The 21,875-nt window shown below is 35.6% G+C and overlaps 2 protein-coding genes across 3 annotated transcripts in view; one reads left to right on the plus strand and one right to left on the minus strand.

Annotated features, from left to right (window-relative positions):
• LOC148945918 (uncharacterized) overlaps nucleotides 1-4,207 on the plus strand; it is a 31,203-nt gene extending 26,996 nt beyond the window's left edge. For both annotated transcript variants that reach the window (XM_089097778.1, XM_089097777.1), the window contains exon 3: nucleotides 253-4,207. In XM_089097778.1, the coding sequence (XP_088953904.1) occupies nucleotides 253-984 (732 nt within the window). In that variant the 3' untranslated portion in view covers nucleotides 985-4,207. The remainder of the gene's footprint in view (nucleotides 1-252) is intronic.
• Nucleotides 1-21,875, minus strand: part of LOC148945912 (transmembrane protein 120 homolog) — a 545,739-nt gene that overhangs the window by 382,310 nt on the left and 141,554 nt on the right. The window lies entirely within an intron of this gene.

Genomic DNA, 21,875 nt, shown 5'->3' on the forward strand with positions numbered 1-21,875 from the left:
GGAGGAGCTTTTTGTTCACGAAGACCAGAAATGATCTGCGATAAGCTTACTGTTATATTCTGTCTACTGTGCTCTCAATGGACGAGATAAGACAGATCCTTTAAGGTTCTGTATCACATTAAATGGACTCAACTTGTTTCCTAAACAGGGAAAAAATAGAAAAACAGTTTTTTTTTCGAGCAGTTACCAGTTTTCACCAAATTCACTAGTTTTTTTTTACCAAATTTGTCAGTTTTTTTTTCTTTTTAACAGGCCTCACGTTCATCATTAGTTCCATCTAAGAAATTTACCGGTGCTCTACCTATGGTATATACGTCTTGGCTTCTCTACTCAATCATTTTGGTTACGAAAGTAGCTGTTATGTTCAAAGCTGAAATACCAAATATAATCAAGCCCACAGATGTTTTTGGACCTCAACTTCTCAAAGTATCAATAGCATCATCATCAATCGTTTTTATTCTCCTAGTAGCTGGTCATCATGACGCCAACATCAATACATTTAGGTCACAATTTATATTGAATCTATGTAAAAGTGTGGCCTTTGAAATAATGGACTCGGTTGACTTTTTGACAATACTTATTCTTTCACTGTCTAGAATTACGTTACCCTTTTGGTTTGAAAACACTGTACTAGGTTTTGCTTGCATTAATTTCATACTACCTACTGTTGCATTGTATAACCTAAGCCTTTCAGATTTCGCAAAAGAAGAACAGAGCCTGCCTGTAACAAGTCTTTATAAGTTACTTCATCTTGTTTTGGTCAATATTCCATATTTTTGTATACGAGTTTATCTGTGGGATGGATACGGGAGTGATATATCCATGTTCACTATTAAGAATGCAATTTCTATTTTGCTAGCATTGAGAAGCCTTTGGAGTGATTTGATTATTTTATGGAATGTGTTTCTGGCAGCAGTGCTGCCACGTGCAAATAAAGTAGCGGATAGTAACGGTACGCAGTTGGAATTACTTCCAAAGCCATGAAAGTTTCATTTTCAGTGGTTTCCCTCTTGTGTTAACCTTTATTTGGAAAAGTTAAAGGGGAAATTTAAAAGAGAATTCTAAATTTGCGGATTCACACCAGTGACGTTATTTGGGGGATGGACTAGCAGCATGATTCCTGACGTAAAAAAAAATACAAACAAATATGTGGTGAAAATGTCGTAAAATACGCTCCCCCCTCCCCTTGTTAAAAAAAGGCTTTTTAGTCAGCCTGCTGGTTGATATAGATGTATTTTATGATTGCATTTCTTCTTCCTGTCGATACTGCCCTATTAAACTAGCAAAGACTTGCCACGCTGGGCTGAGCTCATTCATTAAGGCAAATTCACTCATTTTGGTTGTTAAAAAATGGTCCTTTTAAAAAAGATGAAACAGTATCTGGAAGGTCAGTACCTTTTTTTCACTTTATTTTATCTTTATAATAGATTCATAAATGAAACAAAAAGTAAAGTAAAAGAAATGCAGATCGAGAATGCGTTTTTTTAAGGCCAACGAAAATAAAAATGAATTTTTCGGGATGTCCAGATGAATGTTGGTCTTAGGACACAGTTTTTTTTCAGACAAAAACCAATGGTGACCATTGAGGCTTAATAAGAATTAATTGCGGGGAAGGGTACATTTTTAAGGGTCATAAATAACTATTTAATATGTTTTTAAAAATAACTAGTAAAAAACTACTAAGACTTTACTCCCCTCCCTCATAAACGAACCTGAGTCACACTAATAAATTTCATTTTTAGTCTTAAAAGTCTCCCCCTCTGAAATGTCTGAAAAAAATTTAAGATTTTTTGTGACGTTATTCATCTTTAATTGCTTACTGAGTCGGGAATATTTTACTCTAGTTACCATAGACATGGAAATATTATCATCGAAGACCTATATATAAACCAACAGATGTACTAATAAGGTGTTTATAAAGGATTAGTGGGAACCATGTTTTTTTATACTTTTTCACGAAAATTTTCAGTGTTGGCATTAACTTGCGGCATTTTTGCATTAGAGGTTAAGGTGCTGCTACCAAAATAACAACTTTGCACTAAAGTTGTAGATTATAAAATACTATTTATAAAGGGAAATGTCCCCCCACACTTTTATCGAATTATTTATCAGTCTACTCGTAAAGGATAATCTTGTCCTGATTTTTATTCCAGAAAGTAAAATTCTATTCCAAACGTAATGTAATATCCTTCATTGTTACCTTTTATTGGACGGAAGAAAGGCCCAAGGTTGAGCTAGGCCTAACATTGGCCGCAAGATGAAAATATAATGTCCTATCTTCTGAGCAAGTCTGGCTTGTTAGTTGGTTCTGCACCTTTGGTGCTGGAATGCTTTAAAATAGACTGGTTTCCCTGTAAAACAGTTTTTTTAGGGACAATTACCAATTATAGAGGCAGATATGTTCTAAAACCTACGGGGAAACCGCGCTAGAATGCCACTACAAACTCATCACAGTTTTAAGTCACTTGATGTTGACACACTGGCTAACATACCTCTCCGTCCATACTATTTAAAGCTTCTGTCATGGCCGCCTTCCAAATAATTTTACACTAATATATATGATCTCATCTCAGCCTAGTCTGAGGCGTCTAGCCTTTTTATTACCCCCTTGTGGACTACCTAGTTGAACTGTCTTGGGGTATAGTCTTGCATCTGGAGGACGTGTCCATGCCATTTGAAACACTTTGGTGGCACACACTGATCGATGACAAAGAGTCACGTTTTTGCACTCTATCGCCGAGCTTTTTTACCAAAAGTATTTATAAAATCATCCTGCCATCTAGAATCTGCCTACTCAAGACACTGTCCTTGACATATCCCTCTAAGACGAGGATTTCCGAACCTTTTTTTTATTAGTCCCCTTTAAAAAGAATTGTTTTAGTACCAGTCCCAGAAGTCTTCCTTTGCGCTGCCAGGGGTGCATGTGCTCCAGTTAGTAACCCTTGTCCTAGGATCGTACCATGAAGTATATGTGTGTATATAAACGGGATGTGTCCCTATTCTAATAAGAGATCTACTCTTTATGTCCTCGTTCTCAGTTGACTTGAATCTCTCGCGGAATTCTTTGCTGTCCTAAAAATTTCAAAAATGGTATAAACAAAAGATATTAGAACTGGTGAGTATTTAGCAGAAGTGTCAAGTTTGGATCCTAAAATGTGTAAAAACGTGGCTTTATTGTTTACGTTATATGTATTACGTCTTATTTTTATTCTGAATTTATATTCTAGTTTTGTTCTTTTTCAAAAATTGCATTTTGAAAACAATCCCGAACACATTCCTGAACAATATTATTCCCATGTTTCTGTAGTAAAGAATTACATAAGTGTCTTTAGACTCGTACCTACAAACAGGAGGGCTTGGGTTTAACCCTCCCACTCTAGGGATTGCACCCTGAGGTTTAAAAAAGGGAAAATGAACAGAAATCAGGATATTTTTTGGAATTGAAATTGGCAGCGACGTTTATGAACTTTGGTTGACGTGTCAGCAGGTTTTTTTTCGACCTGTTTTCCTTCAAGCCTTTCAGATTTCTCTGAAAGGGATTCAGTAAGGTTCAGTAATTTTCAGATGTTTTGTACTTTTATTCCTTCCATTATTTCTGTGCTCTTCAGCGAAACTGTGGCATGGTGTTACTTCTTAAAATGACTGTTCCAGCCCTTTGAGAAACAAAATTGTAAAAATAGCTTTACTTGCCAAATAATTTTAACCGCTTTTTCCTCTTTGCGTTATGCAGCTATTTTACCAAAATGTGGGACCAAAGAGGGGGGGGGGGTGCTCTTTTTGTACTAGCACAAACATCGATTTTTTAAGTGTATTGAACACTTATATTTTGATTTCTTTGAGTAATTACAAGGTTTATTTACTTTGTATATTTGAGATAAAACTATATTTTGCAAAAAAAAAAAAAAAAATGAAACCCAACAGTGGGGGGTCCAGCTAGTACCTAGTGTAAGATCTTGCTAAAAGCAAAGTTCTCTAAGAGTGAATAGTTCAATTATCTTTTAGACAATTCTGATTGGCTAGCATCTTTGAAGGTGGTGGTGTGAAGTTGTAGTAGTCGGTCTCCTCAAATTTTAAATAGGCTATATTGTGACCACCTGTATCAGCTAATTTCGAATTTTATAATAGGCTGAATCTGAGATATCGTAAAATTTGACTAGGCCTTTCATTAGCCAAAAGCCTGTGATTTACTTTTTTGAAATGTGTTTAATTTTTGTTTGTAGTCTAGGCGGACGCATACAAAGGAATCTCATTGGGTAGGGGGGGGGGGTGTTGGGTGGTAAAAAATGATTCGAGAATTCCGTAGCATCCTAGATAAGCGGCTCCACAGAAGAAAATATCTTAATAGAATAAAAGTAGTACCGTTAGATTTCTTATTTTATGATCGTTCCAAATATTATATTCACATTTGTGACAGTGTAATCCATCTTCTCTGATGGTCCTAGATATAGCTCCAATAAAATATTTCTCCGTTATTTTGTATCTCGTGCTGTGTTTTGCCTTCTTTTCATCTTATTTTTTGCATTCATAACCCGGTGAAAAACAGTCCGCCATGTTATTCCAATAGAATTGTTGGATAAAAATATTATTTGAAAATGTAAAGCAAGAATTACGTAGTTTTTGGTTGTGTTTTTTTTTCAGTTTCTTATATATCCTAGGGCTTTATCTGGGACCATTAGGAGGGAGGGTGGAGTGAATTTTCGAAAATCGAATATTATATTTGAAAACAGCGTAAAACAGGGAATCTAATGGCACTACTTTTATTTTATTAAGATGCTTCCTTTCTGTGGAGCCGCAAATGTAGGATGTTGCCGAAACTTATTTGTGAAATGTAAGAAACTATCTTGAAAAATTCAATAGTTATACCAAAGGTCTGGGAGATTAATTTTATCTTTGTGTTTGAGTACCATCTAAGGCTAAACAGGAATCTTAAGAAATCTCAGCTTTAGCAATGACTATTAGCACTGAAGTTATTTCCTGTAATTTTTTCTTTGTTTATAAATTGGTCTTCTTTTCGTTTACTCATGATTTGTATAATTTCTAAAGCGATCTCAGTTAATTGTAGTTTTCGATGTGATCTTATTTCATATTTACTGTATTCACTTAAAATGTCACATTCTGCTACTATTGTTAGATTGTTTTTTTTTTTGCTGATATATGACTTCTCAAGAAGTTTGGTAAAGCCATCTCGCCCATCTGATAAAATAGTTTTTTTTTTTTTTTTTTTTTTTTTTTTTTTTTTTTTTTTTTTTTTTTTTTGGCAACTTTAGATTATTTGCAAGTAAAGTATGAGAGCTATGATGAGAAAGATTGCAGATTTTTCTAATGTGGAGATATTTCTAAGATAAAAGTTTGCGCATGTTTTATTTTACACTCGCAATTGTTTTAGCAATTTCAGATTATTTCCAAGCGAAATATGACATGATGAAAAAGAATATATAGAAATAATATCTATTTATTTAAGGTGGAGATTAAATAGTATTTGTTACTTATAAGCGTGGAATATGGCGCCAGTTTCGAAGAAAAAAATGACAAACACCATCTAGTTTTTAGCGTTTCTTGTTTTGTTTTTTAAGAGTGATAATAAGACAAAATTAGTGTAATTAGTGTAATTAGCAAAATTAGTATAGTAACCTCCTTTACTGTATCGGAATAACGACGCTTCTTTACTACTAAGGTCCTTACGCCGGCCCTGCAATGTATTGTGACAGTTGGGCTCGATCTCTTAACTCCCATATTACCAATCTGTGATCTAACCTACCGGCCACCAAAGGACATAAGTGTAGCAATAAGTATCTGATCTCAATTTCTGAAAAAAAAAGAAACTCTAAATACTAGATGCGTTGGTAGTTATTTTTTTTTTTTTTTTCAATATTATGGTGGAAATTGCTAAGATGAAAGTTTGATATTTTTTAGATGAAAACCAGAGTAAAAAAAGGTATACTTTTATAATAAACTGAACTGATTTTTGAATTGAACTGAATTATTTACTAACTATATCATAAACATCACTCGCAGAAAGGGAAGGCAATAAAGTGCATGATAAAGGCGGCTAAGGCCCCCTGCCTTTCAACCCATTATTCTATCAAAAAAAGAAGGAACAATTCTGTCATACCTTTTTGTAAATAAAAACCGCAATAATCAACTATATATCTTCATTCAAAAAACAGATCTTTATTCTATTGTTAAATAAACCAAATGCTCACCCCCCCCCCTCCCTCCGAATACCTGTCATGTCTATTTAAAGTGTAATTTAAAATCTTTCTTTAGATAATATGATTTTGACAATGTAAAATATAAATACCTGAGAATCTCATAAATTTATCTGTCTTCATTTGAACTGTTCATGGGCTAAATTAAGTACATCCATAAAGCAAATATAATAGATAAAATTTTAAAAAAATCGTTAATGTTTTTTTTGTTTAGTATGCCAGTTTCAATTAAGAAAGAATCAATTAATTTATTTTAATCAAGAATAGACTTAAGCCCTGTTCTCATTCCTGCTTAGCTAAGCGTCAGTATGTAGATGTCGTTAACTTGGATCAATGAAGGCTGCCTGTAAAAGAGAAAGTATGTTATGATTGGTTGAGACTGATTGGTCCTAGACATAGGTGTCGAGCTAAGCATGCATTTCGATTGCACCTTATGAAGATTTAGCATGAACTTTGTTGGAATGTCCCTCCCTCATCAAAGAAAATATGTTAGTTATAGAGACCCAAATTGTGTATAAATTTTTTTTTTTTTGGGGGGGGGGGCTTATGAAAATACTGCTTCAAAGTTGAATTAAATGTTCTGACGCTAAAGTCTCTAAGTATTTGCAAGGTGTATAAATTGCCTTCTCAGAGGTTCATTTTTTAGGCCCCTAAACATAACACATAAAAGTAAAACATAATATAGTTAAACATAAGCACAAAATACTTAAACATAATAGTGAAACATTAGTGGCTATATTTAGTATATACGAATGATTTGTAATTTTTGTCTTTATTGTTGATGAACATATGTTTATATGTACAAATTACAGATTTGTATTGGGACCACGGACGTAAACTGTCCTTATTTAACGAGTGTCTTGCACAAAATCAATTTATGCAATATTTTTGATCTGCTTACTGTTTGTGCAATTTTTAATAAAATTGTGTTTAATTTTTTTAATATTTAATCATTTCGTCTAGATAGGAAGTTTGACTATTTTAGTTTTACCTTGAAAATTATATCGGTGAATTAAAATTTCAGCTTACCTTAGACTTTAGATCCTTCTGAGCCAGACATTCTAAACCTCACCAGACCAGAGCTGAGATACCTTTCAGCTGGGTAAAGTACATTATTTAATTGGTCTTTCATTTGTTTTCAGCAAGCTACCGGAAAGACTTTAAGTTATATTCGAGACTTCATCAGGGTTAGATATTCTAACCCTCTTCATTTTATGAATTTCTTAAAATATGAAATTTTTTAGCCAAAACTTCAGCTTTATCAGACAATTCTCGAAAAGTAATTTTGACCAGCTAAAAATGTCGAACCGTTTCACCCCTCTAAACACTGGTTGACCAGACATTGTCGCCTCGCTGATCATCAAGAAGTCACAGTAGGGTCTTGCAGCTTTTTTGATCATGACAATATCTTAAACCTGCTCAGTTAGACCGAGAAGTCATAGATTAGCCAAACTGGACAGAACTAGCTGTTCTGTCCAGCTGTTCCATCACTATTTCGTCTCAATACGCATACAGAAGTCAGAGTAGGATCTTGCAGCTCTGTTGATCATCCCAGTGTCCTCAACCTACCTAGGTAGAGTGAGCAATCTCAGATTAGCCACATCAACTTTATTCAAATGGGATAGAACGTGCAAATCTCTCATCATTATTTCTCCTTACTAGGTGTCACAGTAGGATACTGCAGCTCTTATAGTAATGTCAATGTCTCTAACCTTCCCAGGGAGAGTAAGCCATCTCTCGGATCAGCCGAATGGGACAGAACTAGGTGTCCTATCATCATTTCGCCTTAATACGCATAATGAAGTCAGTGTGGAATCTTTCAGCTCTATTGATCATGCCAGAGTCCTCAACCACGCATACTGAAGGGTTGGACCTTATATGTCTTAGAAAATAGAGAAAACTTCAATTTTTAAGCAAAAAGACTAAAACAGAGCGGGCAACAACTTTAAAAACAACGCAACTTGGGTGAAAAACAAACAAAAAAAAAGCAAATGACACATGGTACCACACAGCTGAAGGAGATGTAGCTTTCCTTTGAAGGTATACTTGTCTTTGGGAATACAGTACCGAAAATGTGATACTGCCTTAACACTTAATATCAAAAGACGCCATATTGTGTGCGTCAAAAGACGAACACTCGTTATCAAATTTTCTGCAGTTAATCGGGAATACCATCATGGATCGAGCTGGAACTTTCAAGGGGCGTTGGAAAGGGGAGGGGGTGTAGAAAATCAAATTTTGACTGGAGTGAGGGAGTAGAGGTAAGTCGAAAGACGTTATTTGTATCTAGGTCATTTAAATGGCTTATCTGCAGCATCTTGGAGATACCTCGCGGGATAGAGTAGGGATATAACTTTCAGATACAGTTGGGGAAAGGAAGGCGAGAGAGTAAGAACTTTAAGGTGGGCTATGGATCTGGATGAGCAGCAAGGTAAATAAAAAGACACTATGCGTTACCAGACATCGGTGTGAAGGCAGATTAGGGCATTTAGTTAAATATTCAGGAAGCATAGAGAGTGGGCGGAGGCAAGCGGTCATCGAATTTGTAACTTGCAGGAGTGAATGTAGTTAAATAAAAGTACATCACTTTCATTCATGTTATCAAAATCTCCTTGGCTGGGGGAGGATTTAAAATTTTCAAGTAAAACTGGAAAGAATGGTACAAGGGGAATTCCAATTATGTGCTGGGGGTCGCGAGGGGCTAAATTAGGATTTTCCTGGGCAACCAAGCAGTCATGTATTAAATGCAGCTGTGGGCCTTAGAATCTATCAACGGTTAAGTAGAGAGGTAAATAAAAAGACACTATGCGTTACCAGACATCGGTGTGAAGGCAGATTAGGGCATTTAGTTAAATATTCAGGAAGCATAGAGAGTGGGCGGGGGCAAGCGGTCATCGAATTTGTAACTTGCAGGAGTGAATGGAGTTAAATAAAAGTACATCACTTTCATTCATGTTATCAAAATCTCCTTGGCTGGGGAGGATTTAAAATTTTCAAGTAAAACTGGAAAGAATGGTACAAGGGGAATTCAAATTATGTTCTGGGGGTCGCGAGGGGCTAAATTAGGATTTTCCTGGTCAACCAAGCAGTCATGTACTAAATGTGGCTGTGGGCCTTAGAATCTACCAACGGTTAAGTAGAGAGGTAAATAAAAAGACTCGTATAAATAAAAAGACGGTAAATAAAAAGATGCGTTGTCAGGTTATCAAACTAGCTTTTGTTTCATATAAAGCAAATGGCTTAAGAGCCCAAGTTGCGATTTCCAGGGAAATTTCATTTTTTTTTGGGGGGGGGAGGGGTTTCATGGACCTAAAATATTAACTTGAGGGAGGTGAGGCATCATAAACCACAGGGCACTATATGTGCCAAAGTTAACAAAATAGGGTATCCGTAATATCTCAAGAGCGGCCTGGGAGATCAAATTGAAACTTCTGGGGGTGTTGAGGGGTCAAGCAGCCCTAAATTTTGACTTGACGGAGGAGGCAGAGGTAAATCTAAAGGTACTAAGCATCTCCAGGCAATCAAAATAGTATATCTGAAATATTAAGGAACGACTTTAGGGATGCAGTTGAATTATTCAGGTAGTATTGATAATGAAATAATAAGTTGAAATATTAAGGTAGTATGTGGGACAAGCGGGCGGCAAATTTTTTGTTGCAGAAGGGGAACTAAAAATATTATGAAATATAAAATATTTATATTTTTAATAAAATATAAAAAATATTATGTCTCCGATCTATCCAGACAGTTTCACTCTGTAGATCCCGGTGGAACCTAGAATATATTAGTAGTAAGGCATCTATATATTTGAACCATACGCCTGAGGCATAGATATGTGTGTAGGTTTTCAAGTAATTGGGTTACCAGGGTCATTTGCAAAGAGGTACCATTTCTATAGAAGCTATAGTAATTTGAAATATCATATGGAATTTGCTTGAAGGTATATGCTTTGCGTACGCGCCCGTACCAAACAGGTTGGGTATAATCTGTTCTGGTTCAAGTTTTTTCTGACACAATTAACTGAATTTCTATTTCATGATATACAAGTTATTTTTTAGGTTAAATCCGTCTCGGAAAAACCGGTGTATCTTTTTTAGATGCGAATTATTTTTTGTATATATTCAAGTTTCAATTAGATTCTTCAACAGTTTTGAATAGTTTATTGAACATAACACAACTGACATTTTTTGTAAGCTTTTACATAGAAAATGGATAATTCTAAGCAATTTCTGGTGAGTAAAAATTTTCTCATTATTACAATAAAAAAAAAGAAATTGTCTTGTCATTAAGTTAAGGAATAAATTCTTTCCTTGAAATAGAACAAAGGGTACTTATATAATTATAAGCCTATTTTTTTTTGGTTCTGTAACCTATAAATAATTATCTTTTAGTTTTAATATTACGGGGGGTTTTTTTTTTTTTTTTTTTTTTTTTTTTTAGGGGTTTTTTTTAAAATACTTCCAGGCCAGTCTGCATTTACGGTGTGTTTTTTATAATGATCATTTAAAAATTTTTTGGATTTTTTTTAAAAAGTGATTAGATACTTTGAAAAAAAAAAAATGTTTTGAACTAATTCCAATGCATAAAATAAAATGATTTATTTTAAAACCCAAAAATGAATTTTTTTTTCATGTTAAATTTTGACCTTTTTTTTTTTTCAAGGAAGTGGACACGTGCATTAACCCCCCTTCTGAAAAGAAGACAAGATATAGCGAAGGTATATTAATGAAAGCTACAAGACCATCAATTATCAAATTCGCTGCTAGAACTACACACGACCTGGACCAGCCAATGGCCGCGAATCTTTTAATGACAGGGTCCTCTGACCACAGTGTTAGCTCCATGTCAGCTGGAAGGAACTTGAAAATGGAATGGACTGCTTTATATAATGCCTCAGTCCAGCCTACTGAAGATTGTGAGCTTGACCTCCTTCAAGTTTTGCCAAGGAGTTCAGATATTGAAGCCCAGTCAGAATTTGTAAGTATATACATCATTTTTTTTTCTATCCCTATTTTCAAAAATAAGGTAAATTTTCTCAGGCGCATAGCTTTTGATGAGTAAAACTTAAAATTTGTTTCTAAAAACTATTTCATTTTCTTTCATTAACAAAATTATCTGTATATATAAAGGAATGCTTATCATGCATTTCTATAAAAAAAAAAAAAACCTTACCTCTTAACTTCTAACCAATATGCATTATAATGAAATAATACAAATATTAATTTTAGAAAAAAAATAAATATTTTAAAAAAAAACCTAACAAGATTAGCTACTTCACACTTGTCGCGCACATTTAAACTGGTATTTTTTAGCCAAGGCATTCGCATGAATCCGCTACTTATCATATCTAACATCGCTGTTTAATACGATTTGAATTCTAAATGGGCCTCTTGCAAAGCGGACTTTGAATAACCAGATGTCTACCTTCGATAAGCAATTAACACAGGAAAAAAGGTTTTTTGATAATTTCCAAATATGTCTTTACAGCGATGTCAAGAAACATTATTTGGGCGAACCCATTTTTGATCATTTCATTGAAACCCTTAGGTGTTTTCGAGAAAGAATTTGAGGCTGTTCTATTTGAACTATGCTGTGAAGTCCGATACCCCCCCAACTTGAAAGGGTCTCGATCCGCCTACATCGACGGAAGCGCCTGGTTTCCACGGGTCCTCCCCAGGACAGGGGAGGGAGGGGAGGGGAGGGGAGGGGAGGGGAGGAGGGTTCTAAAAAAGGACCATCCAACATTTTAATTGCACTTTAATTGTTGATATGGATGGAGAAAAAAGTTCTTCTCTCTTACAAACATTTATTTAGCCCAGGTCAACTTGAAACAAATCCGTTGGCAGAATAAAAAGGAAAATACGGATTATTGAGAAGGTAGAACCATCAACCACCAACATATGGGATTACTGTCCGTTAACTGAAGCCAAGGAGCAAGTGTTCATAGAGCATACCGCGTCACTTGAACGATGGTCAAATTTCATTGAGAATTATAATGAAGAGGCTCAAACAATCGAATTGGACCCATATTTTACATGTTTATTCTAAAAAAAATTTTTGGAATAAAACCATTAGTTTTTTTTCTATCAGTATGAGTTTTTATTTGTTTTTTTTTTCAGGGGTGACTGTATCGACCCAGAGGTCCTAGAATATTGCGATAGGTCTCATTCAAATAGAAATTAAAAGTTATAGTGTCCTTTTTAAGTCACCTAAGGATTTGGACGGCAACTAAGCCCCCTCCTAGGATCATTTTTTCCCAAAGTCATCGAATTAAAAGTTTGAAATTGCCATATTTATTCCAAAAAAATCTAATAACTATGTCTTTGAGGATGATTTAATCCCTCACATGCCCGGGTGGAGTACTGCAAGTTATGTGCTTTGCCCTTTGTTTGCATATTGCTTTGTTTATGGGGAAGTATTCAGCGGTTTTCAGTTTTTTTTGTGGTCGAGGGAGGGGGGGGGGGAGGGAGTTACGTGGTAGGATCTCTCCATGGATGAATTTTTTATGGTGGAAGAGAAATTTTATATGTGGGTTTTGTCAGATATCACAGCACTATTTAAAAACGATAATAAACAAAATTTTAAACTAAAAATTAAACTATATACTAGTTTAAATAAATAAAAATTTCATTTGAAAGTTTTTCAACTGAAAGTAAGTATCAACTTTAAAACTTAAAAAGAACAGAAATTATTTAGTATATGAGGGGGTTCGCCCCTTCGTCAATACCTCACTCTTTAGGCTCAAGTTTGTTTATTGCTTTCAAAAGAGCTATTTATTCTAATTCAGCGAGCTTTTTGATTCAGGGGTCATTTTTAAAGAATTGGAACAAAATTTGAACTTAGCGTGAAAGGCGAGGTGTTGAGGAGGAGGGAACCCCCCTAATATACGTAATAATTTTGGTTCATTTTAATTTTTGGTGTGTCACCTTACTTTCAGTTGAAAAAAATTAGTTTTTTTATTTAATTATTAACAAGCGTTTGAACGATGGTCAAATTTCATTGAGAATTATAATGAAGAGGCTCAAACAATCGAATTGGACCCATATTTTTAATTTTTATTTTTTAAAAAATTTTTGGAATAAAACCATTAGTTTTTTTTTAATTTTCTTGTTCTAACTTACCCTTCTAACAATAAGACTACATTTTCCTGACTAAAAAAAAAAAAAAAAAAATATATTTTTTAACATGTTAAGTTGACGTTATGAAAGACATACGACAATATAACTTTTTTTTCTTCTTTTAATTGTTCAGGTGATGGTGGTGGTGGTAGTGTGACAATGACTATGAGAAATTGACAAAGTTTATTAAATATAAAAAAATTTACATAAAAAAAAAAACTTTTTTTTCTCTGAAGATTAAAAATATAGCACCATCAGCGACACCATTGGGTGATGAAGCAACTATATTTACAGGATCAATTCTCTCACCATCAGCAGAGTTCAGGGATGAAGCCACACTGGTTGTAGAGAAGTTGGAGTGGGAAAGATGCTTCTTTAACGATGTTTTTGGGGAAATGGCCAGCCTGGATGACTTAAGCTGTGATATTGACATGCTTGAGGATCCGGGGTGGGCAGATAGTTTCAGGTATGAATATTTAGATGATCTTAAAAGTAAATCTGAAACAGTTCGTTATAACTAAAGTATGTCAAAGCTAAGCACAGGTTGTTTCAATCTATTGTCCCCGAATACATGGATCTACGTACGGGTAAATTTCGTACCACATCCCTCCAATGCGAGCGAACAGATTGGGGGTGGTTCTATTGATTCGTCTCCCTCCCATACCATAATACCGCCTAATGATCTAGATAGAATTAGTAATACAACAGCAACAGTATCCCCTCTTCTGGATTTTTTTCTCTCCAACTCTGCCTTGCACCACACATTGGTATACAGCGACAAATTCGTTGACCCCTTTAAATCTTTAATTTAGGGTTATTTATAAACACCTCAACTTTAAATTAAGTATTAATTGACTTTTTATTTTATATCTTTTATTTAACAAAAAATGGTGGTTTGGTGGGTGGGGGTCAGTTTAAAGTCATCAATATCACTAAAAATGTTTTTTTTTAATGAAAGTGCGGGTGAGATGTTTTCGAAATACTTGCACACAGAGATGTTGGCATTACACCCGCATTTATCAAATTATGGGTAGGTTTTTCTAAATTGGGCTAATAGTATTCAAAGTAAGTGGGAAAATTATAACGAGGGGGGTAGTGGATCTGTGGTTTTATTTATTGAAAGTTTAAATGTTAACATTTGTAGGTTTAAAAAGGATTTTATTGTAAGAGGTGGGGCTGGGAAGAGGGCAATTGAATTAAAATTGAATTGAATAAAATTGGCAATTGAATTGAATCATTCAGATTTAGAGGGGTGTAGGGGGATACAACGAATCTGTTTCGATACGAGGCTGCAGTGTTTCAAGTATGCGTTTTTAATTGCGGCATACAGACCACTTCTAAAAGATGCCACTAAGAAAAAGTTGGACAAAATGGCAGTTAATGGTAGGGAGGGTTCAAAGTTCCCCAAAGTAAATTTTAATTGTTTAAATGGTCAATATCCCGTGACACTAAAAGGAATAGATATTTTTTAGTGGGCTAATGCCCATTTAAAGATTTGTGTCACGGTGTTACAGTTTGAACCAGAATTTGACGAGGGTCAGCATTCCGAGAAGAACGGTATATTATTTTCAGTGCGAGTTCCTTCAATTGAATCAGTAGAACATTGGGTGTGGCTTCTATACACCCCACCCACAGACTCCGATTCAATTGGTCATTTCAATCCGATTACAGATATTAGTATGGTTCAAAGTGAGGTTAAAAAATGGGGGGGTATACGCTACTACTGTTCAACTAATTTCTCAATCTATTGGACTACTTTTAAATTAGACCAACAAATTAAACACTGTAAACGTCAGGGATATAAAGTTGTGAAGACGGTCATTGGAGATAGACTGATCTGATTTTTAAAAAATTTGCAAAACACGCTCCTGCAGAGCAATAAGATCACTTTGGACTGCGAAGCTAAACTGACAGACGTGTACGATCCATCAAATTCAAATCGTGTTAAAATACATGAAGCCATAGGGGTCTCTTGCGTTCACACGCAACGAGATTCCAATAATATCATGCAAGTGCTGGAGGTAGTGGAGATGTTGAGTGACGGTGAAGACTGCATGCCCTCGGCATTGGTAAGTCTAGTCAAAACAGCGAACGGTGCAATTTCGCGCATTCGTTATACAAACTATCCTATGCTCCTATCACCAGATGACACAGTGGCCATTAAAAATCGTAAACTGTGTTGGGTCTGCAAGGGGGCATTCGATGATGGTGTTTGGACTGAAGAGAGGAGGACTTTGATCGATCATGATCCTTTATGGCAGGAAATTACATCAGGAGGGAGGAACTTTAGAGGGGTAGCACCCCATTCATTCATTTTAAACGCTAGACAACAAAATTTTGGACCTGTTTTTATACACAATTCCAATTACGAATTAAAGTTTGTTGTCCCGGCATTGGCCCGCATTGCCACGGGAGGAGTTGTAGATGATGCATGGATAGATGGTTCTTTTTCTTATAATATCATACCCAAATCATCTGAGAAGCTACTGCTGCTAGAATTCATGTTGAAAACAGTTGACAAGGGTAACACGTGCCTGAATAAAATACGTTTTTTAGACTCTTTAAGCTTCTTCACCAAATCCTTAATTCAACTGATTCAGGTACAGAAAAGTGACAATTTTGATAGCTTCCCCCTCCTTAAACAGCACTTCCCCGATGATGAAATGTATGATTTATTAACGTGTAAGGGTATAAATCCATATGATTATTGCAACTCTGGCTCGAGGCTAGATGAAGTGTCACTACCGCTCATTGAAGCTTTTCACAATTCTCTTACTGAGAGTGAGTGCACCACTAGCGACTATGAATTTGCTAAGAGGGTTTGGGCAAAGGGCAGATGTAAAAATGGGTGGGATTATTTTAAAATTTACTTGGCCAGTGACGTACTCACTCTTCTGGATATTGTGTGCAAAAATACGGATAAAATCTATCGGGAATTTGGGTTGGATTTAGGTCATTATTTTTCCACCCCCATTTTGGTTATGTAATTTATAATTAAAATAAGAAAATAATTATTAGTTCGTAGTATCTTTGGTGATCAGCATCGGTTTTTTGATATGTAACTGTGAGATGGCTATGCTTTTCACGGAGATCTTATCATGAAAACTGATGTAACTGGACAGCACACTGATGAAAAGTCAAACACGGTTTTTTTGGATCTTACCTCTCTGTACCAATCGGCAATATCTCACTACTGCTTGCCGTGTGGCACTTATAAATGGCTTGACAATCCCTGTGCTTCGAATGTCCCCGACATTGCCAGTGTTGAGGAGAATAGGGCACAGGGATGGTTTTTTGAAATTGACGGTGAAATACCCATGGAAATCCATGAGTCGGTAAAAGACTTTGTTTTTCCGTGCATAAATAGACCGGTGGGTAGGGACTCTCTGAGCCCCTACAATTTATCTTTAGTAGAGGACGGGATTATGCACTGGGTACCTTCAAAAAAAAACTAATTGTCGATTTCAACCCAAAGCAGAATGTCGTCGTATATTAAGTGCTACCGAAATGCATGGCGTAGAACGGTTTCAAAGTAAAAAATATTTATAGAGCACTCCGATCGAATCAAAAGCCTTTTATAAAAATGTTTACTGAACCTAGTGTTAACAAGCATTCACACGCAAAAACAGAGGTTGAAAAAAAGGTCTGTAAACTTATTTTGAACTCAGTTTTTGGTAAAAGATGCGAGAGCGTACGACACAGAAGTCGATTTGACACTGTAACCAACCCCAAAGATTGTGCTCGAATCATTGCAGATCCAAACTTCACGTCGTTCACAATCATAGACTCCAATATGGTTCTCCAACATCGCAAGACAAGAAACATTGTATTAAATAAAAATATTGCGGGTGGAAGGGCAATAACTGAAATATCCAAGAAACTCATGTTGTCATTTTATTATAATCTATGCAAGGTACAGTGGCCGATTGAAGGACAAGTTCAAGTGTACTACGGGGACACTGATTCACTCCTGTTAAAAGTCGAAACTGAAAATCTATTGAATGATTTGAAAAATGGCGAGTAAATTAGCTCACGAATGGACTACACTAACTGGGACGAATCCCTCTACCCAGAGCTAGTGAAACGCCAGGCCCCAAATCAATTGTTAATGTTAAAATCTGAAACGAGTAGCGATCTGATATCCAGTGGTGTGTTTCCTGGACCGAAGGTATACTGTGTGGAAACGCAAGGCAAGGATATCAAACAAGTTTGCAAGGGGGTACCTACACACTTTGTCAAAAATAATTTCGACATGAGTGTGTATAGAAACTGCGTGGAACGTAGTTTGGTGCCAAGGGCGAAAGTCACGGCGATTCGCTCTTTACAATTTAAAAACTACACAGTTAGAGTTGGGAAAAACGCCATGTCTGCAATATCGGACAAAGTATATTTTCTTCTGGTTGGTGTTAAGTTGCTACCACCCGGTAATTATCTATTTTACGCCCTATTTTATGTTACATAGAAAAGAAAAAAAATTGTTATAAAAAAATTAACTTAAATTCACTAAAAAAAAAAATGTTAAATGGGGTGGGAGTTTTTTTTTTTTTTTTTTGGTAATTATGTTTTTTTTTAATTCTTTTTTTTTCTATAAAAATAAAATTTAAATGTGTGTGTGTGTGTTTGCAAGGCCTATAATTGTAACTTTGTGCAGTACGCCCCGGCCCCCGCTCGGCAGTCCGGAGCCCCCGGCGCCCGGCGCTTCCCGCTCCCGGCCGCCGCCTCGCTCGCCCCCCCGGGGGGGAGGGATGGCCTCACATATTAAAAGTTGTTTTTTTAAAGTGGATGTTTGAATTTCTCCAGTGTGTGTGTGTGTGTGCGCATAAGTCCAACAAATGATGTATTTTTTTATAAATAAATAAAAAGAAACAAACATTGTATTTATTTAAGTGTTTTTTTTTCTAGTGGTTATGTAAATGTTGTATTTTTTTTATTATGAATAAATTTAAAAAAAAAGTGTATTTTTTTTATTCATGTTTAATGTGCCTTTTTCAATGTAGTATTTTTTTATTTAAAGTATTCTCACCCTTTTTTATGTATATAATAAAAGAAAATATTATTCTTTATTCTTCTTCTTCTCGTTATTATTCTTGAGCAGAGTAGTAGTAGTAAGAGGGAAATTATTTAGTCATTAGACAGCCATAGTCTACAGTTAGTTGTCCAGGTGAACTGTTGAAAGGAACATGTATCAATTTAAAACACCATTCAGATCGTTTCTGTGTGGACCGTCAATGTCGGGCAAAACAACACTCTTAACTAAAATAATTAAAAATTGTGATAAAATGTTTGTGGAAAAGCCGAAAAAAATCTACTATTGCTATAGTATTTGGCAGGAGTCATATGATAAAATAAAAGCAATTGCCACCACCACCATGGGGTTGGTCCAGATACAATTCACACAGGGGCTTGATGTTTTCAGCATTATTGAACCAAACTCTTGGTTGATCATTGACGATCTGGCTGAATCTATTGAACAATGGTCCCAGGAAATGCTACAACTGATCAATATTCGCTCTCATCAGGAACAGATTTACATTACTCTAGTTCTACACAATCTCTTTCATCAGAGCAAATGTATGCGAACACTTGCATTGAACTGCACCTACTATATCATCTAAAGAATTGTTCGTGATTCTAGCTCGCTAATAACTCTCAATAAACAAATCTACCCGGGAGCCCCCAAATTTCTGCTCTCAGCATACAATCAGGCAACTAATAAACCCTACTGATAAATCCTATTGGATCTTAATAAAAATAAACACTAGGATCTGCGTGAAGTCATAGATATTTTTGACAATGAAATTACAGTATATCTGCCTGTTAACACTAATAAGACCTATTAGCAGCTTTCATGACACTGAATAAACTACATGAGAATGGACATCTTTCTTCAGGTCTATGCACTTCAAAACCCCCGCTCAGGAAAGCCATACTCAAACATGGTATTGACAATGATTTCATTAATCTAATATCCAAACTTTGTTTAAATTTGATCGAGGGTAATGTTCAAGTGCCAGAAGTAGTTAAGCAACAGGCAAAGCAACATCGTTCCATTGTACGTACATTGGCATCTAAAAAGAAAGGAAAGAATTTCAAAAGGAAACGACTTCTTCAGGCAGGTGGTAGCTTTTTCACACTTTTACTGCCAATAATTGCAGGACTTGTAAACAGTTTTCTCTAAAAGAGAATGGTAAAAACCTATAAATTGATTCCAATAGAACTCGCTCTCTCGCCCATCGAACACATTGAGAACAATCTGAGTAAATTCCTTGACAATGAGAATATTGAGGAAGATAAAAAACTGCTTTTACTTCAAGATGCACTTCACCGAGTGGACAAACACAAGTCCTATCGCTCGAAGCCCACTGCTGCTGCTGCTGACCCCAAAATAGAATCATCTCCTCGGCGTTCTGCTGCTGCTGCTGAAACACAATTAAAGAAAGAGGAATTGGATTCAATAGCAATGAAAATTGGAAATCTAATGCCCCACTCATATCGTGAACAAAGTAAACGACTCCTACCCTATCTCTTGGAACGTGATCACATTCAAGTTGAGAGCAATGGGACAGGGATTATAATTCAGGGCAAGAGCTATAATCTACTTGATTTAATCTATGATATGGTTACAAATCGTAAAGGACTATTATCATTTGACACTCATCTATACAACTTTCTAAATACATTAAACTTCCCCAAAAGTCTTATTGTTAATAGACAAATTCTAAAAAAAATAAATGAACATGCATCATCGTCATCACCATCAACAACAACAACCACAACATTGTCACCATGAAAAAATGAACTTGAAGAAGAAGATTTTAAATCAATTTTGGAAAATACTAGCAAACCGCTGATAGCTAAAAACAAGCGAAGACGTATCTAGTCATCATCACCACCAACGGCCAGTATACAAAAGGGTAGCGGTTGTTACACAACGTGTTTACGTTCAAAATGGTTGAAGTTCTGAAAGTTGTTTATGAAAATATTGGTGAGGTGGGGAGTTTAAGTTCCCCCACTACTCTTTCCAAAGTCACTGGTGTTCACACTAAAAATTTATAAGACTATCTACAAAATGAGTCAAGTTATTCTCTGCATAGAAATCATAGACTTCGTGCCAATCAATATCGAAAAACTAAAGCCTTTTACCCATTGCATATAATGCAAGCAGATCTCCTGACTCTAGATTAGCTTCAAAGACGTCACAATACACCGTACAAGTACATTCTACTCGCAATCAGTGTTTATAGTCGCTATGTATATGCCATTCCATTCTGATCAAAGAGAGGTGTTGAAGTTGCTCAGGCCATTGAAAGTATTCTCGAACAGGATTCGTATAAAAAAAATTCAAACGGACCGCGGTAGTGAATTTGTTAATCCCCATGTTGCAAAAGTCCTTGAGAAATATAGTACACTGCTCTATCATAGTCACAGTCCTATAAAGGCTGCATTGGCCGAACGATTGATAAGAACTATTCGACTTTTAATTTCAAGATATTGTGCATTGAAAAATACATCGGCTTTTATTCGTGATCTTGATAAAATCATGTTGATTTATAATCAACGACCTCATCGATCATTGTCCAACTCTACGCCAACGGAAGTTCATCATTCTGATCATGATACAATTGACACCTTTCTTAAACAGTATTCCAATGAATCGTCGGCTGTCAAGAAGATGAAAAATAAATTCAATGTTGGTGATACTGTTTGAATTAATAGAACAACTAATGTTTTTGAACAGGGAAATTACTTATGGTCCACATAACTTTTTAAGATGGCAAAAATCCGAGACACTAAACCCATAACTTATCGTTTGCGTGATACCAAAGATGAGGAGATTCTCGGTGGCTTTTATGACTATGAACTACAAAAAGTTAAAAATGCCAGTGAAATCTATCAAATTGAAAAGATATTAAAGACACGTACTCGTGGGGGTAAGAAACAGTTACTTGTTCGATGGCTAGGATACAACTCTGATTTTGATTCTTGGATCAGTGTTGAGGATATTGACAATGCTCAATGATTTCTATGTAACTTTCATGTCCAACGTTTCCGATCCTCTCTACAATGACTTGAATACGACAAGTGATTTTTGGACAAAACTCTCACCAGCCGTCAAATTTGGCGGTGCAAATGAATTGGCTCTAATCGACTGTATTCCCAAAAATACCTATGACATCCTGAGAAAGGATCGTAAATATGAAATAAAAATTAGACCCTATGATTGGCCACCACCACCAGGTGATCAAGAACAAATTCAAAAAAGCAATTGGATGGAATATCCATATGTTGTATTACCTAATGATGAGCTCACTTTTATGAATGATTTAGGTTGCACTATCAATAAGATAATTTCCCATCTTAAAAAAAGGAGCTTTTCATTTCAATTTCTCAAAGAAGGAGGGTAAGATCTATAGTATTTCAAACCTTGGCAATGGAAAGGTTATCACAAATGATAGTATGACGGATGTTCTTGGCTTTAAGCTCAATATAATCAATGGTAGAAGTGCTGGAAACACTAATTTCATATTTGCTGACTAGCCACCTGCCT

This window comes from Artemia sp. Qi Xiang Cuo, chromosome 12 (assembly GCF_049724085.1).
Source record: "Artemia sp. Qi Xiang Cuo chromosome 12, ASM4972408v1, whole genome shotgun sequence".
Taxonomy (NCBI): Eukaryota; Metazoa; Arthropoda; class Branchiopoda; order Anostraca; family Artemiidae; genus Artemia; species Artemia sp. Qi Xiang Cuo.